General features: G+C 41.4%; 1 protein-coding gene across 1 annotated transcript in view; it reads left to right on the top strand.

The window, feature by feature from the left end:
- The window catches only part of PHEX (phosphate regulating endopeptidase X-linked), a 223848-nt gene that overhangs the window by 27547 nt on the left and 177937 nt on the right, over nt 1–18364 (top strand). The window contains exons 4-5 of the mRNA XM_062183402.1: nt 11417–11503; nt 12897–13123. Of these exons, the coding sequence (XP_062039386.1) occupies nt 11417–11503; nt 12897–13123 (314 nt within the window). The remainder of the gene's footprint in view (nt 1–11416; nt 11504–12896; nt 13124–18364) is intronic.

Here is an 18364-nt window from a genome sequence, read left to right as displayed (position 1 = left end):
CTGGGCATGGCTAAAGCCAGGAGCATATAACTCAGCACGGGTTTCCCATATGGATGACAGGGACCCAACTCCTAGAGGTATCATAATACTCCTGCCTTTGAGGGTGAGCATTAGCAGGAAGCTGGAAATGGGAACAGAGTTGAAACTTGAACCCAGGCACTCTGATATGGGATGCAGGTGTCTCAATTGATATTGTAATTGCTAGGCCAAATGCCTGCCCTCCTGACAGATAGTTCTCCCCTCAGTTTCTTTTAGGAAAGATTTGCTAATTTCATTTTCCTTTGATTTCCTCCTCAAAAAACTTGGGAAACTTGAATATATTAGGAAATCTGCATATAATTGCAGATTAATAACCTACTCATTAATACATTAGATCATCATGATTAATAGCATCTATGTGAATGCTTAATGAATTAGTAATGATGGACTATTTGCTTTAAAGTGTCAAGAGAACATTGTAAAAAGGCACTACCCATTACAGGAAAATTAATTATATGCTGGTTGGATAATAGCTTGTCATAAGAAAGAAGTGTTTATTTGGAAAGCCTCATTGGTGTTGATATTTGCACAGTGAGAGGTACTTTTAAAACATTCATGAACCTTTTAATTTATAAAATGGGAAAGAATTTTTGCTTTTCATAAATAGGATAGGTATGGTAACTGATGTTTGTGACAGGAACACACAAACACAAATATGTGCTAAAATAAGAGTCTACCTGTTCACTAGCCAGAGAGACTTCCTATTGTGGCCCCTTAGAGTAAGTTCTAAATAAACTGCTCCTATTACCTGCTGGTCTATTCTAAACTCACAGATTCACTAGCATTTCTTTATACTATTTTTATTCCTTTAAAGAATCTTCTGTTTTTTTCCATGGTTCTTCATTCTAATTCTGTGATGTTGGTAGTCATCATTGTTTATTTCTGTCTTTGCCCTACATCCGAGGAAGCGAAGGTCAAGAAAATTATGTGACTTGCCCAAACCAATACAGCCATATAATTTATCCCCCACAGATTATGGGTCTACCATTTCAAACGTCTCCAATTTTAACCCAGGCAGAAAGAGCTGCCAGGAGCAGAGGCTCTGTCCAGCTGGTGCCTTTGAGGAAACCCAAGAAGCCCCGTGTGATGGGCGCTCCATGTTGGAGGGGAAGCGGGACAAAGGACAAAACTGAAGAGAAAGGCAGTGGTCAGAGCATGCAGGCCTCACAGGCCGCATAAAGATTTTCGATTTTGTCCTGTGATGAGGGCAAGTCATGTGCAAATGTCCTGCCAGGGATGCCTTTTGTCAGAGCACACTGTCTGCCTGCTACAGTGGCTTAGAAGTGATGGTTGACACATGGAGCCCAATCCTGGGGGCTCCATTCTGCTGATCTGATCTAGAGTGGCATCCAAATGAAGGTAGAGTTTGTCTTTCCTATTCCAGGAAACTCTGATGCATTGTTTGCTATCCTTTTCTCTAGTGTCTCCTTGGTCAACATCAAGGGTCGTTGCATTTTCTTTGTTGCCTCTGATTTCTCTGAACTGTGGAAGTTACTTTGCTGAGCACCCCCTGTCACCTGGGACAGAAGCCACCAGGGAAGCCATGGCAGCAACCAGTGGACATGGTAGTTTCTCGTCCTTCCAGCCTTAGGCCCTTTTGTGTTCATTACTTGTGTCCAAAGTGCTATTGCTGCCCCTCTTTTGGGTGGAGAGGATTCTGGGTAGAGAAGGAAAGAAAGCTCCTTTTCTAATTCTTCACTCTCAGACACCCACTTCTAGAGGGACAGTCCCTCTACCACACGTTGCGGTTAGAACAGCCAGGAATAGAACCCCTCCATCTCCCCTCCTCATGGAAGGTGGGAGTGAACACAGGGGTTAGTTGGGAAGTGGCTTTATAAACCTATGTTTGCTGTGTTTTGATGCTGCTTTCCTAGCAGAGGGAGGAATTGTCAAGTCTGGAACTCAGATGTTTCAGGATTTCAGGGATGTAATGTTTACACTATTCCTTCCTTTAGGGTGTGGTATAAGCTGGGATTGAAAATAGTCGCCCTGTGTTCTGTTTTTTTTTTTTTTTTTCACTTTGAAGGTCTTCCTGGCATAGTGCTGATTTTTTTCCCTCTTAAGCCAGTGAGCCAACTTTCACCTCAAACCCCTATTGCATTTTACTTTTAAGAAAAGAATTTTTTTTCCTTTTTTTAAGAAAACTTTAATATAAATTTCAAAAGTACAACTTTTGGATTATAGTGGTTTTTTTCCCCCCATAATTACCCTCCCACCTGCAAACCATCCCATCTTCTACTCCCTCTCCCATCCCATTCTTCATTAAGATTCATTTTTAATTATCTTTATATACAGAAGATCAACTCTGTACTAAGTAAAGATTTCAACAGTTTGCTCCCATACAGACACACAAAGTATAAAGTACTGTTTGAAGACTAGTTTTACCGTTAATTCTCATGGTACTACACATAAAGGACAGAAGTCCTACATGGGGAGCAAGTGCACAGTAACTCCTGTTGTTGATTTAACAATTGACACTCTTATTTATAACATCAGTGATCATCTGAGGCTCTTGTCATGAGCTGCCAAGGCAACGGAAGCCTCTTGAATTCACAGACTCTAACCTTATTTAGACAAGGCCATAATCAAAGTGGAAGTTTTCTCTCCTCCCTTCAGAGAAAGGCACCTCCTCCTTTGATGGCCCAAAACGTGTCATGGGACTCCAAATCCCAGGAAGTTGGCAGGTACCAATGCCATCTTACTAGTTAAAGTGAGCAGTTTAAGTTCATAATTGATCATAAAAATAGGATTAGATGTCAAAGGGATCACATAAATAAGACAAGTGTTTGCTAATAATAACTGATAGAATTAAAAAGGAGAGAATGATCCAACATGGGAAGCAGGATACATAGCAGACTCATAGGATGGCAAATGCCCTGAACAGCACTCGGGCCTCAGAGTCAGCCCTTAAGGCATTGGGATCTGGCTAAAAAGCCCATGAGAGTTTCTCAGGCATGGAAAGCCAAGACACTGTGGCAAAAAATGACCTAGAAAGGAATGTTTTAAACCTGGGCTTGGTGGAACTGAAGAACTAATTCAGACCCAAATGGGCCAGTGGCAAGGAGAGCGGTTCCAAAATACAATAAGGAATGTAGTGCCCTTCTTGAAGAGAATTGACATTGAGTTAAAATGGAGCTGTAGGGTGATGAATCCACCAAATAAAGTGCTAAAGCTCCTTATCTGATTTTTGGGTAGGGTAGGAATGGCGGAGGAGAGAATCTGGGTTGGTGGTGTTTCTTGGGATTATATGCCTCGAGAGAGACTGCCAAATACTGTTGGTTTAAAGTAGTGGTTCTGTAAAGAAATGTTCAATGTATGAAGAGAATATATTAGATATAAGAAATTTTTATATATTTATGTATTATATATAAAGAATATATTATATACTATATATATATATTTCCTACTTATTTGCTCACACAGGGCCATTGTAGAAGTGTATAACCATATAACCACACATGGCCTTTTCCTTATAATGTTAAGCTGGTTGAAATGAGAGACAGGGAAAATTGCCTAATTAGGGTTTTTACTGTAGGAGAAAACTGAAGATGAATTTTAATGACTTCAAGTTTGGCATAGGCCTTACACAGTATTATCTATGAAGATACAAATTATCTAAATAGGAAAGCTAATTTTATGAGTTGGAATATTACATTGGTAGATTTGTTGTAATGCTGTGCTATCAAAAAGTAATGCTAAAATTTAAATTATTTTGAAGTATAAGCTTGATAAGTTTAATCTTTTCAAATGCACTTATAAGTGAACATAAAAGAGTTACTTTCCATTAGACTTTTAAAATATCTGGCATTTTATAAAATTGGTTTCATTATAGACAAAGGTCTTTTGTATTAAAGTGAGGGTATTTTGTGTTATTTTGTAACCCATGATTTAGATTGATGAGTTAGAGGTTTTTTAATCCCCCTAAAATCATCTCTGCTCCTTTTTCTTGAGCTGATGCTAACCAGCAATTCTCATTTATAAGATGATCATAAAAAATGAATGGAGAAAATAATTCTGACAGTTTCTCTCCCTATATTTAGGTGGGAGTTGGTAGAAGAATGAGAAATATCAGCTCTTATTGTCTTTTTAGTATGTCAGAAAGACTCAGTTAATCCCATGCTTCACTAGCTGTGGGGCTGAGGAACTGCAGGGCTGAGTGTCGCACGATTCCTGTGAAAATATGAGGGTTCTGGGAGCCACAGACCGTGACTCCGTTAGCTTGAATTTTCTTTTTTTAATGGGAATAACAACAGGCTTTGCAAGCTGATTTGGAGTCTCCAGGTCTAACGGCATAAGGGTTTAATACCCATGCAGTGTGAGTTAGAAAAATGAAAATTTTCAGTACAGTAAATAAACTGAGGAGCCTGGAAACCAAATTGAAGTCTGTAGCCTAGAAAATGAACGAGGGCTAAAAATAGTATGATTAGAGGCGGTACTCAACCGTGGGCCATCCAAAGGTGGTTTTTAAGTGCCACCCAAGGAGAAGCTAGACCATGATATGATAGGTTTAAACAAATACCTGGGTCTGGAGAGGGTTGTGTTCCTTATATAGATGTGGAAGCTTAAAATGTCAAGTTGACTTTCTGAAGTTTTGATTTTCATGTGTTTTCTCTCAGTAGAATTGGGAGTCCTCCCTCTGACTTCCAAAGGAGACATGTTGGCATACTCTACATGAAATAGAGGATTTACCTTGGTAAATCTGGTGTGAAAGTTTTAGAATGCAATTGATGTTTCCATTAAACAGATAGCCCCAGCATTCATTGGTCTCCCAGAAATTAGTCAGAGGATCTCCTTTAGAACAGACACAGAGAAATGCTGCAGGTCAGAGGAAGGAACACAAAGGAGGATGCTTCATAAGAGATCCTGTGCTCTTGAGCCATCTTCAAGTTCAAGGCCTCAGCCCAGCACCAGGGTTCTTGGTAGGTTTTTGCTCATAGGCCTAAAACTTTGTATGTATAAGAGTTTTGAAAACAGTATTAATTGGGCAGATATTCTTGAATATTGCAGAAACTTCAGTTGACTAGCCTGCGGGGCACACAACTGTTGTGAGTGCTTTATGAACCAGGATATTGGAAAGCCCTTAGGAATTGTGTCCATCCTTTGGAATTTTCTTTTTATTATCAAGACAGTCAGTAAATGCCTTGTGTGAGCAGAAGTGAATTTTTAACAAGGTACTTACTTATTTGAAAGGCAGAGAAGGACAGGAAGAAAAGGAGAGAAGGAGGGAGGGAGAGAGAGAGAGAAACTTTCCATCTCCTGGTTTACTCCCCAAATACCCACAACAGCCAGGGCTGGGTCAGGCTGAAGCCAGAAGCCAGGACCTCACTCTTGGTCTGTCATATGGGTGGCAGGGATGCAGGTGTTTGAACCATCATCTGCTACCTCCCATGGTGTGCATTAGCAGGAGGCTGGAATTGGGAGTGAGCTGGGACTAGAGCCCAGGCACTCTGATATGGGATGCAGGTATCCCAAGTGCCACCTTAACTACTATGCCAAAACCTACTCCCAAAGACAGAAAATGAGCGAGCTGTAGGATGACTAGGATCGATAGTTCTCTCAGGTTCAAGAGTAAAGGAAGTCGAATGGTAACTTGAAACTCAGACTCTTCCCCTCAGCCCCAGAATATACATGAGCAGGGAATTGTGAATGGATAATTAAAGCTTGGTAAAATTAAACTTAGATATCCTAAAAACTAGTTTTTGTGAAAACAGGTAAGTGTAGTCTTAAAATTCATTGCATGACTGGAATGTAAAAAAGAGAACATTATATTGGTAAAACCAGACCTTTGCTGATTTGTAAAAAGAGATGATAAAAGTAGCCACTCCAGTTTCTCACAAGTCCTTCTACGCTGAATGAAAAACATGATCAGACTTCCCTTTTCAGGAGTTCAACTTGGTGAGCATTCAGTAAATACCAACCATGCCAAACTGTAGACCCTGAATGTTCAAAGACTAACAAAATCCAGCCCCTACCCAAGAGGGTACTCAATCAGATGGAGGATAACCATTGTCAATGCCAGGTTTTTTTTTGTTTTTGTTTTTGTTTTTTTTTGCTGCTGCTTCTGGGTGCCCCACGCGGGTACAGGGACCCAAGGACCTGGGCTATCCTCTACTGCTTTCCCAGGCCATAGCAGAGAGCTGGATCGGAAGTGGAGCAGCTGAGATGAACTGGCGCCCATATGGGATGCCAGCACTGCAGGTGGTGGCTTTACCTGCTATATCACAGTGCCGGCCCCATAAAGACTTATTAAATAGTGCATAAAGTACACTAACCATAGAGGAGAAAATAGACAAAATGAACTACATTAAAATAAGTAATTTCAGCTCATTACAAGATGCCATTAAGAAAATGAGGAGCATGGGCGAGAGAGAGAATAGGGTGGTAAGTATCACTATGTTCCTAAATCTGTGCATATGAAATACACGAAGCTTGTGTAACTTAAAATAATAAAAAAGAAAAAAACTTACTATGGAAAATTCTCATATACTTACTACTGTAGGAAATGTATGGGAATCTCTATATGACCACTGCTATTTTTCTGTCACTCTAAATCTATACCAAAATAAATTATTAAAATATGTAAAAGAAAAGTGAGCTCCATAGATTGGGAGATGCTGCAATACTAATACTCAACAACTACTTATGTGTAGAGTATGTAAAGAATGTATACAAATCAATTTGGAAAAGTAGGTTGTCCAATGGAAATATGTGGGGGCAGGCACTGGTGCAGTAGTTAGGATGCTACTTGGGATGCCTGCATCTCATATCAGAGTGCCTGTGTTCAAGTCTGCTTCTCATGCCACAATCATGCTCCTACAGACACTTGGAGGCAGTGAGTGATGGCTCAAGTGGTTAGGTACTTGCCACCCCTTTGGGAGACTGAGTTATGGACCCTAGGATTTGTTCTGGAACAGTTCTGGCTGTTGCAGGCGTTTGGGGAGTGAACCAAAAAATTGAAGATCTCTATATTTGTTTGTTCTCTACTGTTCAAATAAATGAAAATAAATAAAAGTTGCTTAAAATACAAATATGTGAAATAGACTTGAGTAAGTGCTTCACAAAAGAGCAAGTTGGTAGCCTTGTTTGGGGGTAGTTTTGGGAAGGGAGTGCAAGGAGGTTGTGAGATTCTGGTAACAATGTTGGTTACTTGCATGTATTTATGTTGTGAAAACCCTTCAGATTATGAGCTGTGGATTTTTCCATGGCAGGTATGTTCTACTTTCATTGAGAGAATTTACATAAAATAAAATGCCTCGTGCAGGATGAGAAATGCGAATAAAATATTTTCAGGGTTTAACACTGACTGTAAAATATATCTCATCATTTGTTGTTGCCTCTCCTATGGAAGCAGAAGTGTTGAGAGCATGGGGCTTGCTTGCCAGGTAGCACGAGCAGGTCCAGTTAATGAACTAGACCTATACAGGGAGTGGCAGTATCTTCAGTTTGCATAGGCCTTTGGCCACCAATTCCGAGAAGAAAGGAAAAAAACAAAAATGATTGTGGAGGAAGCACCAGAAACAAGCTTGATGACAGTTTTATGTATGGCTAACTGGGCCTGTGATTCTGTTTAAGCTGCCACTTATTGGTCACCTTTATCAGTGCCTAAGCACTGTGATATAGAGCTTTCTGTGCATTAAAAAATTTAAATCCTCACGACTTTCAGCCTAGCAGTTAAGCTTCCTGCATCTCATATAGGAATGCCTGGGTTCATTTCCTGGATCTGCTCCTGATTCCAGTTTTCCAATAATTCATACCCTGGGAAGCAGCAGGAGATGGCTCAAGTAGTTGGGTCCCTACCACTGGCATGGAAGATCTGGATTAAGTGCCTGGCTCCTTGTTTTTTTTTTTGACAGGCAGAGTGGATAGTGAGAGAGAGAGACAGAGAGAAAGGTCTTTTTGCCGTTGGTTCACCCTCCAATGGCCGCTGTGGCCGGCGCATCGCGCTGATCCGATGGCAGGAGCCAGGTGTTTCTCCTGGTTTCCCAAATGGGTGCAGGGCCCAAGCACTTGGGCCATCCTCCACTGCCTTCCCAGGCCATAGCAGAGAGCTGGCCTGGAAGAGGGGCAACCGGGATAGAACCCGGTGCCCCAACCGGGACTAGAACCTGGTGTGCCGGTGCTGCAAGGTGGAGGATTAGCCTGTTAAGCCATGGCGCCGGCCATGCCTGGCTCCTTGTATGACCCCAGCCACTGTGGGCATTTGGAGAGTGAGCTAGAAGTTTGAAGCACTTGCTCATATTCTCTCTCTCAAATAAATTTTAAAACAATTTTAAAATGGGTTTAGTAAAGCAACCTAATAGACTTGTTAGACTTGTTAAGGCAGTGGGATTTTGAATCCTACAGTCACGGGTTCTGGTCTCAGATTGCTATTACTTCCTAACCAGAATTTGAACAAGTTATCTAATGTCTCTAAGCATCAGTTTCTTCACCTGTGAATTTGGATAAATAATTGCACTGATATGATTTGGATATTAGTTTGAGTGACCTATGAAGGCCTCTGTGTTAAAGGCTTGGTGCCTAAGGTGGTGCTATTGGTAGATTATAGAATCTTTAGGAGATGAGACTTAGTAGGGTATGCCCTTAGAAGGTAGTTCTTGTAAGAGGATTGTTATAAAACCAGAATTTGGGTCCAGTCTTTCTCTCCGTTTCTTGGCTTGTCATGTGATACTTCTGTGCCCATGCTCTGCCTTTCACCATGGGTACCTCGCTGCCAAGTCTGTGCCATACCATTTGGACCTTGAAACTGTTTCCTTCACGAATAGCTTATCTCAGGTATTTTATTACAGTGACTAAAAGCTGTCTGATGAAGTACATACCTCCCAAGGTTGTACAGTCCAACTTTGTGATGAAAAGAAAAATACTACTTGATATCTTATATATGATGTTCAGATGATGATCAGAAGAACTTTTCAAGCCAATTTTGAAGTCTGAGGTTTGCAGCACTGTAGGTTTTTTTGTTTTTTTGGTTTTGTTTTTTTTTTAATTTGACAGGTAGAGTTATAGACAGTGAGACAGAGAGAAAGGTCTTCCTTACGTTGGTTCACCCCCCTCAAATGGCCGCTATGGCTGGCACTGCACCTATCCAAAGCCAGGAACCAGGTGCTTCTTCCTGGTCTCCCATGCGGGTACAGGGGCCCAAGCACCTGGGCCATCCTCCACTGTACTCCCGGGCCACAGCAGAGAGCTAGACTGGAAGAGGAGCAACCGGGACTAGAACCCAGCGCCCATATGGGATGCCGGCGCCGCAGGTGGAGGATTAACCAAGTGAGCCATGGCACCGGCCCCAGCACTGTAGGTTTTATGAACTGGAATTTTCCTTTTCTATTGTATCATAGTAAGAAATACCTTGATTGGCATGGGGGGAAGGATTGAGAAATCCTCCAAGAACCAACACAGGTTATGGTGGGAATGCCCCTGTAGGAGTGCTCCATTAGCCCTTTTCAATGCTTTCTGGTCTTTTAAACAACCTGAGTAATTGCCTGTAATAGGCAGGCTTTGTTTTCTGCTCATTAATGACTCTCCAAGATAGATTTTATTCCTCTTACCACTAATTCATATGCAGAGAGAAATGAGACAGATGCCGCCAGCTGATTGCCACACCACTGTCTGCATATCAATGCTCTCCTGCCTGGTTGGCTATGGGAAGGAGGAAAAGAGAAGGGAAGGAAGAGAGTACCAAGGAACCTATGGTAGTTCAATATGTCTTTAAAGCAAATTCTGGTACAAACCCCAGAATGTTGCACAAATGTTGATGTTTGTGCAAGGTTAGTGTTTTGGAGTTGCTCTACTTAGCAGATCCATGTCCTCTTGTCACTTTTTTGTGACACACAGCGTGCCTCAAGAGCACACACAAGTACATAGCTAATGCTTTTAGTTCTTCTGCTCCTGTGGCTTGCTTTTGGTCCCCAGGGAATTCATGTTTGCGGCCTGTGGCGTGTTCACAGCATGAGAACATCATCAGAGTCCTAAGTGAAATGGGAATATTTACCTCCAAATGTGTCTCCCTAGCTGTCACGTGGCTGGAATGATTGTGTGGTCAATTCCAGGTGGAAAGGCACATGATCTGATTTAAATAGAAACACATGTAGGTACAGTTTTAGAACTTTCTGTTTATTAAAAGAAAGCTCCTGTCTTTATCCTTGGGGCTAGTGATCTTGCTTTTATTGCTATTATGGTACATAAGAAAGACATACCAAACAAGCTAAAATAATTGAAAACACCCACATTGAACTCAGTTTATTTTACTGAAATCCATCTTGTTGTATGGGCTTGTTTTATGTGCAGATGCTTATGAAAAAGCTGGACAGGGGCTCTGGGTTTCATTTTTAAGATGTAGAACTGCTAGCTGAGCAGTTGATTACTCTTCTGGGAATATGTAATTATTTATTAATTTGATTAGCATCATACATTGTGTCTTGAAACGGTTCAGAATCCTGTAGGAACATCTGTTGTCCTGTGCTTTTGGAAGCTGCTAGGTTGTTTCCCAGAAGCCTTGACAGCTGCACGTTGACATAGTTGGTGACGGCAGTGCCATGATGCTGCAGTCACCATTGGGATTTTTTGTTTTGGCTTCATTTTGGTAAGTTGATACTTTAAAGGACATTCAAGGCGTTTTTTGTGAAGGGATGTTTTCATTGAGTCCTGGCTTTCCTCTTTCTTGATTTAATGAAATAGTGACAACTGTCATTTTCTGCCTTCATACAGTATTATTAGTGATTTATAAAAACAGAAAATCATATGCCAGGTGGGCCTGGCAACCATTTTACACACAGTCTCATGTGAATGGACAGGACTTGGCATAGGTAAAAGGACAAGTTTTTAGGCAATTCGGGTAGGCTTTCCAATCTTGCCTCTCCATTTTCTCTCCCATGTCCACAGCATGTTTATGCAACATTGACTAAAACTTGTAATGGGAAATTCCTTCCAGGTGACCTCCCTGAGAGACTGGCCTGTGAAGAAATCTGCAGAATTCTGACCCTGATGAAATTGCCTCCGTTGAGAATATTACTTGGTGCAAAAACAAGGGACAGAATTCAGTTATTTTTGGTTCTTGAAAAAATGAATTCTGTTTCCTTTTGTGTAGGTGGCAGAAGAAATTAACCCTTGTAGAAGGTCCAGGCTCAGTTGGAAATTGAGCTTTTGGTTTCCTTTGAATTAGGAAAGCCCTGGAGAAGAGAATGTTGAATTGTTTTTATTTGAACTTCAAGCAACTTAGAATCAGTTCTGCTGTCTGCATGTCTTTTTTATAGATGTGTCTTTTTCAGGGTTGTCTGTCTTTACATTGAAGTTTTTGGACACTGGACTGTGATTAACAAATGACCTCCAACGTGGTACAACGTGTAGGTTGATACTAATAACCCTTTCTTAACCTTTTCAGCACTGTTGGAGAAGTCAATCAGTAGAAGGCGGGACACTGAAGCTGTACAAAAAGCCAAGATCCTTTATTCGTCCTGCATGAATGAGAGTGAGTAATAAAGAAAATAAACATTTAGTACCCTTATCTTTCATAATTCTATTAGTGTTTAAAGATATTATATAAGGGAAAAGAACTACTAAGAATTCTATTAGAATGTAAAGGTGTTGTTTCAGGGAAGCAGTGATTTTCAAAGACTACATTTTGATTAGCCTCATCTAGAAGAAATAATGTTACTTCTATGTCTTAGATCCTTTGGATAGCAAAGAAATAGAAGCTTGGGCAGGGTTAGCAGAGCAAACTGCACTGTACCTGGTGCAGAAACCAGAAAATCCAGAGGCCAGGCCGCTCGTCTCAGCAAGAAGCTGGGAAGGAGTGCACTTGGGAGTGTTGATGTATTCCATAGCATCTACTGCGACCTAGAGAAATCCAGATTCCCAGGTGTGCCAGGTTCCTTTGTCAGCCTGGCAGTTATCTTTGTTGGGTGCCTTTGACATGTTTCAACATCTTGGGTCTGATTGGAGCTGGGTGAAATATGTACCATTTTACCTGGTTCTCTTTCTAAAGGCTGTCACAGGAAGAAGCCAACACCCATGGGAAGTGTGTTAACTGGTCTAGGAGTGTGGGTATTACTTGGTGAGAGAGAAGAAGGCATTAAAAGCCAGAAATCTGAAATATTCTTTCACATTTAGTGGGGAGTGTGCCTTTACTGAGCAGTTTTCTTTAGCTTGGGTTGTCCCTTGGTCCCACCAAATATTGCTAGCCTAGCAAACTTTGCTTATTGGTTGGGGTCAAAGTCATGAGCATGTCTTCTAGTGTAGGGATATCTAATAAGTTAGTTCCCTGGTCATTCTCCTGGCAAGAACCCAAGTTTAGACAGCGGCATTGAGGTGTAAGTAATAGGTAGTTTTTTCTCTGTGATTCAAGTTCAGTCGACCCCCTCCTCTCTCACCCTTTCCTGAACAGGTGAAATTTTAAGTTGAACTCTTACGGGGATTTTTTTCTTTTTTTTCTTTTTCTTTTTTTTTTTTGACAGGCAGAGTGGATAGTGAGAGAGAGAGAGAGAAAGGTCTTCCTTTTTGCCGTTGGTTCACCCTCCAATGGCCGCCGCGGTAGGCGCGCTGCAGCCGGTGCACCGCGCTGTTCCGATGGCAGGAGCCAGATGCTTATCCTGGTCTCCCATGGGGTGCAGGGCCCAAGGACTTGGGCCATCCTCCACTGCACTCCCTGGCCACAGCAGAGAGCTGGCCTGGAAGAGGGGCAACCGGGACAGGATCGGTGCCCCGACCGGGACTAGAACCCGGTGTGCCGGCGCCGCAAGGCGGAGGATTAGCCTGTTAAGCCACGGCGCCGGCCGGATTTTTTTCTTGAAGATGTACTTATGTTGCAGTTTGCATATCCAGTTTGTAATTCTAACTCTCCCTTCATATCTGCTCCCTTTCAGAAGCAATTGAAAAAGCAGATGCCAAGCCACTGCTGCACATCCTGCGGCATTCACCATTCCGCTGGCCTGTGCTTGAATCTAACATTGGTCCTGAAGGGGTTTGGTCAGAGAGAAAGTTCAGCCTTCTGCAGGCACTTGCAACATTTCGTGGTCAATACAGTAATTCCGTGTTCATCCGTTTGTATGTGTCACCTGATGACAAGGCATCCAATGAACACATCTTAAAGGTATTGTCAGGATTTATTCCTCCTCTTCGTTCAGTTCAAGATTCGCCTTTTTGGGGGTGTGTTTCTGCATAAAGAAATGCATGTGGCTTTAATGAAATGGTAAAAGTCTGTTGAGCAGTAGGATCTAGAATATTCTCCCCTCCTCTCAGAAATGCAGAATGTAGATCATTAGCAGATAAATTGTGCCAGCCTTTGAGGAAGTCCCTGAATGGGTTTCAAGTGTTCTGTGATCTGGCCTTCAGATACCTGTTTGGAGCACTTGGAGGGGGGTCTCTAAATTCCTGTAGAGGAGGCTGTAGGTCTACTGTCATTAGCAAAGATTTTCTGAACTCCGCTGTTCGCCTTGCCTCCTCATTCCTCTGACGGCGGGAATGTGTGCCATGATTTTTTCTTCCCCTTTCACCAATTCCTTCTTGCATACATGCCTCAGTTTTCATTGGCCATTTCAGTCCAGATCTCTCCTTCTTTTCAAAAGCTGAAGAAAAAGCTTGTTGTAAGTCTCTGCTTGCATTTACTGTTGGGAGAATAAGAAGCTCTTCCATAAAGGGGTGAGCCACATGGACAGACTCTAAGGTTGATCACGTTGGCAAAATCAGAAAGCTGTCCGGAAACTACCAACAGTGAAAGATTTCATCAGTGAAAGAGCTTTGTAAGAATTCAAGTAACATTTCTCAAATTGTTTTGCACTGTGTTCCTGTTGTTTTTTTTTTCCCTACTTTGACTAATTATGAAAATATTAGCAAACCACTGATTTCCCCAATTCTGTTTTTTTTTTTGGTTAGGCTAGAAAATGTTAATGACATATTGATATTTAAATTATAGAAGTATAAAGCCATTAGAGTATATTAACCTGTCCTGATATGTCAACCTTCCAAAATCCAAACCTTGAAGTTTATATTTTGATTGAGAGAAGTGGTTGGCATTTTCTTTCCTGTAAAGGGCCAGATAATACCTATTTTAGGCCTTGTGGACCATCTGGTCTATGTTGCAATGACTCTGCTGTTGTACCTGGGAAAGCAGCTGTGTACAATGAGTGGGTGGAGCTGTGTGGGAGGCTGTTAAAGACCCTAGTTTTCTGACTTCTAGTTTAAACCATGGAAGTATCACTGAAAATCTTTGGTCATTGAAAGAATTTCCATCTACTCAAGAAGAAATTATCAGTTCCGAAGGTAATGGTGTTGGGTGATTAATCTATAACATGGTACTGAGCCATCTTCTAATGCTTATCAGGATAAGACATGCCACGTAAGGCACAATCATAGTTATGATCTAATTGATCTCTCTCCCACATGGATAGATTCCTTATATTTGAAGAATTGTGTTCTAAGACTGTCATTCTTAACTCCAGAGTTGTTATATATTTTTTCAACTTTTATTTAATGAATATAAATTTCCAAAGTACAGCTTATGGATTACAATGGCTTCCCCCTCCCATAACTTCCCTCCCACCCGCAACCCTCCCCTTTCCCGCTCCCTCTCCCCTTCCATTCACATCAAGATTCATTTTCAATTCTCTTTATATACAGAAGATCAGTTTAGTATATATTAAGTAAAGATTTCAACAGTTTGCACCCACATAGCAACACAAAGTGAAAAATACTGTTTGAGTACTAGTTATAGCATTAAATCACAATGTATAGCACATTAAGGACAGAGAGAGTTGTTATATTTTTTGAAAAACCTTAAGTGCTCTTTTGCAGTAAGCTGGGGACTTTCTTTTAAACTTAAGTTCCGACTCTGTTGAGTGATGGAAGATCTTGATTCACATACAAATAATTGAAAATTCTAAGCTTTTTATTTTTAACCAGTTTCTGGATATAGTCAAATAATGGAATTTATTTCTTTAAATATTTCCATTTCTTAAAATGGAAAACAATACACAAAAAAAGTAAAAAGAATATAATGACAAACTTCAGTGTATTAATTCAAACCTTTAACTTTGTGCTGTTCTTGGTTTATCTAAACCCATCCTTTTTTGGGAAGAGGCTGGAGCATTTTACAGCAAATGCAAGACCTAGTCTCATTGTACTGGTAAACATTTCAGTGCTTATCTAATAGAAAAGATTTTACTTACAATGAAAAAAATAATAATTCCTAATTAACATCTAATATCCAGTTAATTTTCAGTTGTCCTGATTCCCTAAGCATACTGTTAAAAAGACAAAACGGTCTTTGAGTTGGGCTCCAAATAAGAAGCAGATCTGTGTTTTGTTGATATGTCTATTTATCAGAGAGAGTGAAAGTGAGTGAGTGAGAGAAAGAGAGAGTGAGCGAGAGAGAGACATACATTTCCTATCCACTGGTGCCCTCCACAAATGCTCACAACAGACGCTGGTTGTAGCTGGAAGCTGGGAGCTAGCAGCTGAAATCTGGTGTCCCATGTGGGCAGCAGTAACCCAATGACTTAATTCATCACTGCTGCTTCCCAGGGTGAGAATTAGCACGAAGCTGGAATCGAGAGGAGCCAGGACTTTGAACCCAGGCACTCTGATATGGCATGCGTTGTTTTAAACAGTGTCTTAATATCTAGGCCAAACATCTACCACTGATAATAAACTTTTAGCAGCTTGCCTTGCACACTTAATATTCTGTTAAACTGATCATAGAAACACCAAACTGTCAGGAATAGAATGCTTTCCAAATGTATGGATGCATTTGTGTACTTACTGTTGCTCTTCTTTGCCAAGATGGCAGCTTGTTCCAAATTGAAATGTTCGAGCCCTGCTTGGCATTTGAGTGCAGCACAAGTTTGCTGCAATTCTTCCCTTGCTTGTACCATTTTGCATGAGTGATTATTCACATATCTGAATTAACTGCTTTTCCCCAAACAAAATAAAGCTACAGTTTTCCTAATCACGACATAGTTACAAGAAGTTCAAGAATGTATCTAGAGATGATGGGAGAAGTTTCATTTTGAGATCTACATGAAACTCAATGAATCTGATAACAGAAGTTAGTAGATTGGGGTCTGACATTGTGGTTCAGTGGATTAAGCCTCTGCCTGCAATGCCAACATCCCATATCAGAGTGCAAGTTTGAGTCCTGTCTACTCTGCCTTGGATCCAGCTCTCTGCTTGTCAAAGCAGTGGAAGATGGCCCAAGCACCTGGGCCCTTGCCATCCATGAGGGAGTTCCAGTATCCTGACTTTGGCCTGTCCCCAGCCCCAGCTGTAGCAGCCATTTGGGGAGTGAACCAGCAGATGGAAGATCTCTTTATCTCTATCTCTGTCCCTGTCTATCTCTGTCCCTCTGTCCCTCTGTATCTCTTTGTCACTCTGCTTTCAAATCTTAAAAATGAAGTTAGTTTACTGGTGGTTGCCAAAGTTGTACGATTTGTGTTTTTTGGAAAGCACTGGTATAATGAGGAACAAGTAGGTTCTGGTGTTAGAGAGACTGGGATTTACAGTTTAGCTTTGTGAATCACCCATGAATATCATTGTGCAAAGGGCCCCACCTCTCTGAGTGTCACTTTGTGCATGTGTAAAGAAGGATGGATTAGAATTTGCTTTTCACTGTCACTGTGGTATTTAGTGACAGTTTCCATGGTAGATACTGGTCCACAGTAGCATACAACAATAGATTCTCTTATTTTATTTTTTTAAAGATTCATTTATTTATTTGAAAGTCAAAGTTACACAGAGAGAGGAGAGGCAGAGAGAGAAAGAGAGAGAGAGAGAGAGAGAGAGAGAGAGATCCTCCATCTGCTGGTCCACTCCCGAAGTGGCCGCAATGGCCAGAGCTGCGCCGATCCGAAGCCAGGAGCCAGGAGCTTCTTCCGGGTCTCCCATACAGGTGCAGGGGCCCAAGGACTTGGGCCATCTTCTACTGCTGTTCCAGGCCACAGCAGAGAGCTGGATAGGAAGTAGAGCAGCCAGGTCTTGAACAGGCACCCACGTAGGATTCCGGTGCCTCAGGCCAGGGTGTTAACCTGCTGCTCCACAGCGCTGGCTCTAAGGTTCTCTTCTTTTAAAGCATGACCAGGTGACTAGTCAGGACCGTTTAGAGAATGTTTTCAATTTGTATACCCAGCATACCTCTGAGAACTCAAATGTAGTCAGGCAAGAAATAGGCATTTCCTGCAGTCAGTCTCACCTTTCACACCGAGATAACCCACTGTCCCTCTTCACTGCTCCATTTTCCATCTTCTCTTAGGATCCTGGGGGACTCTCTCATCATGTTATCTGCTTTCTGAGAAGAACCCACTATGAAATCCATGTGGCTCCTTTGAGTGTGCTTCTCTGATGCTGGGATCTTGGGCTTCCCCTCTCTCGCAGATCCTTGTGTGTTCTAGAGCAGCAACTGGGCCTTCTGCTCCTAAGAACCATGGACTTCTTTTGCTGCCTGGGGTAGCTTCTTTGTGCTGTGGGAGAAATCCCTCTTTCCCAAACTGTCTTCCTTCAGTATGTAAAGGGTCTTCAACAAGTTCATGGAAAATACATCTTACGAAAGAAATTATGCATGAAATAAAAAAATTCACCAAAGTAAACTTTTAATTCCACTTTCTATGAACTCTTTGAAGTGTTTTCATACTTAGGTCTATTAAATTCTGTTTTCCTCAGTAGTAGCTTTTCGAATCCCCAAAACCAAAAAGATATGCAAAAGCTCTGTTTCTGGCAGGCTCAGCCTGTGGGCATGCTGTTGGGTGAGCACGTGGTGGTGCCTTTGGGTGAAAAAAGAGGCATTTCTTCCAAGGGGCAGATATTTATCCTCATGCCCAGGATGTGCAATTTGGCCAGCAAGGGTTGTGGCAATGCAAACAATCACCCTCTGCAAAGTTCGCCTGTGGTCATAGTGGCTCAGGATTTGCTACTAGCTTAGAACAGAGAAAAGAAATACAAAAATAAACTAGGTAACAAAAGTTAATGCCTGAAAACAGTATATCACTACAGGTCTTTAACTTTATGTCAGTGTATGGCAAGAATGAGGATTTAAGGGACAACGAAGCACTTGAACACAGTGTATGTGAGCCTGAAACAACATCTGGAAAGTCAGGGTTGTGCCAGTAAAAACAGCTTACAGTCATCTTCACTCAATGTAAAGCAAAATCCATAAGGCTGGTAAGGAGACTCTCATGGAAATGTTTTTCTGATTTCTTTGCATTTCTTTTTCCTTCATCATAATTTCTCAGATGTTTCTTTTTGTAATACTACTTTGTCTCTTAACCCAAGGTTTATTGTAATTGGAATATCAATTGCAACTGGAGGAAAAAAATTCCCATTTTAAGTTTAATTTATTGGATTT

This window comes from Lepus europaeus, chromosome X (assembly GCF_033115175.1).
Source record: "Lepus europaeus isolate LE1 chromosome X, mLepTim1.pri, whole genome shotgun sequence".
In the NCBI taxonomy this organism is placed as follows: domain Eukaryota; kingdom Metazoa; phylum Chordata; class Mammalia; order Lagomorpha; family Leporidae; genus Lepus; species Lepus europaeus.
Note: the sequence above shows the minus strand (reverse complement) of the source record. Positions and strands in the feature narration are given on the sequence as shown.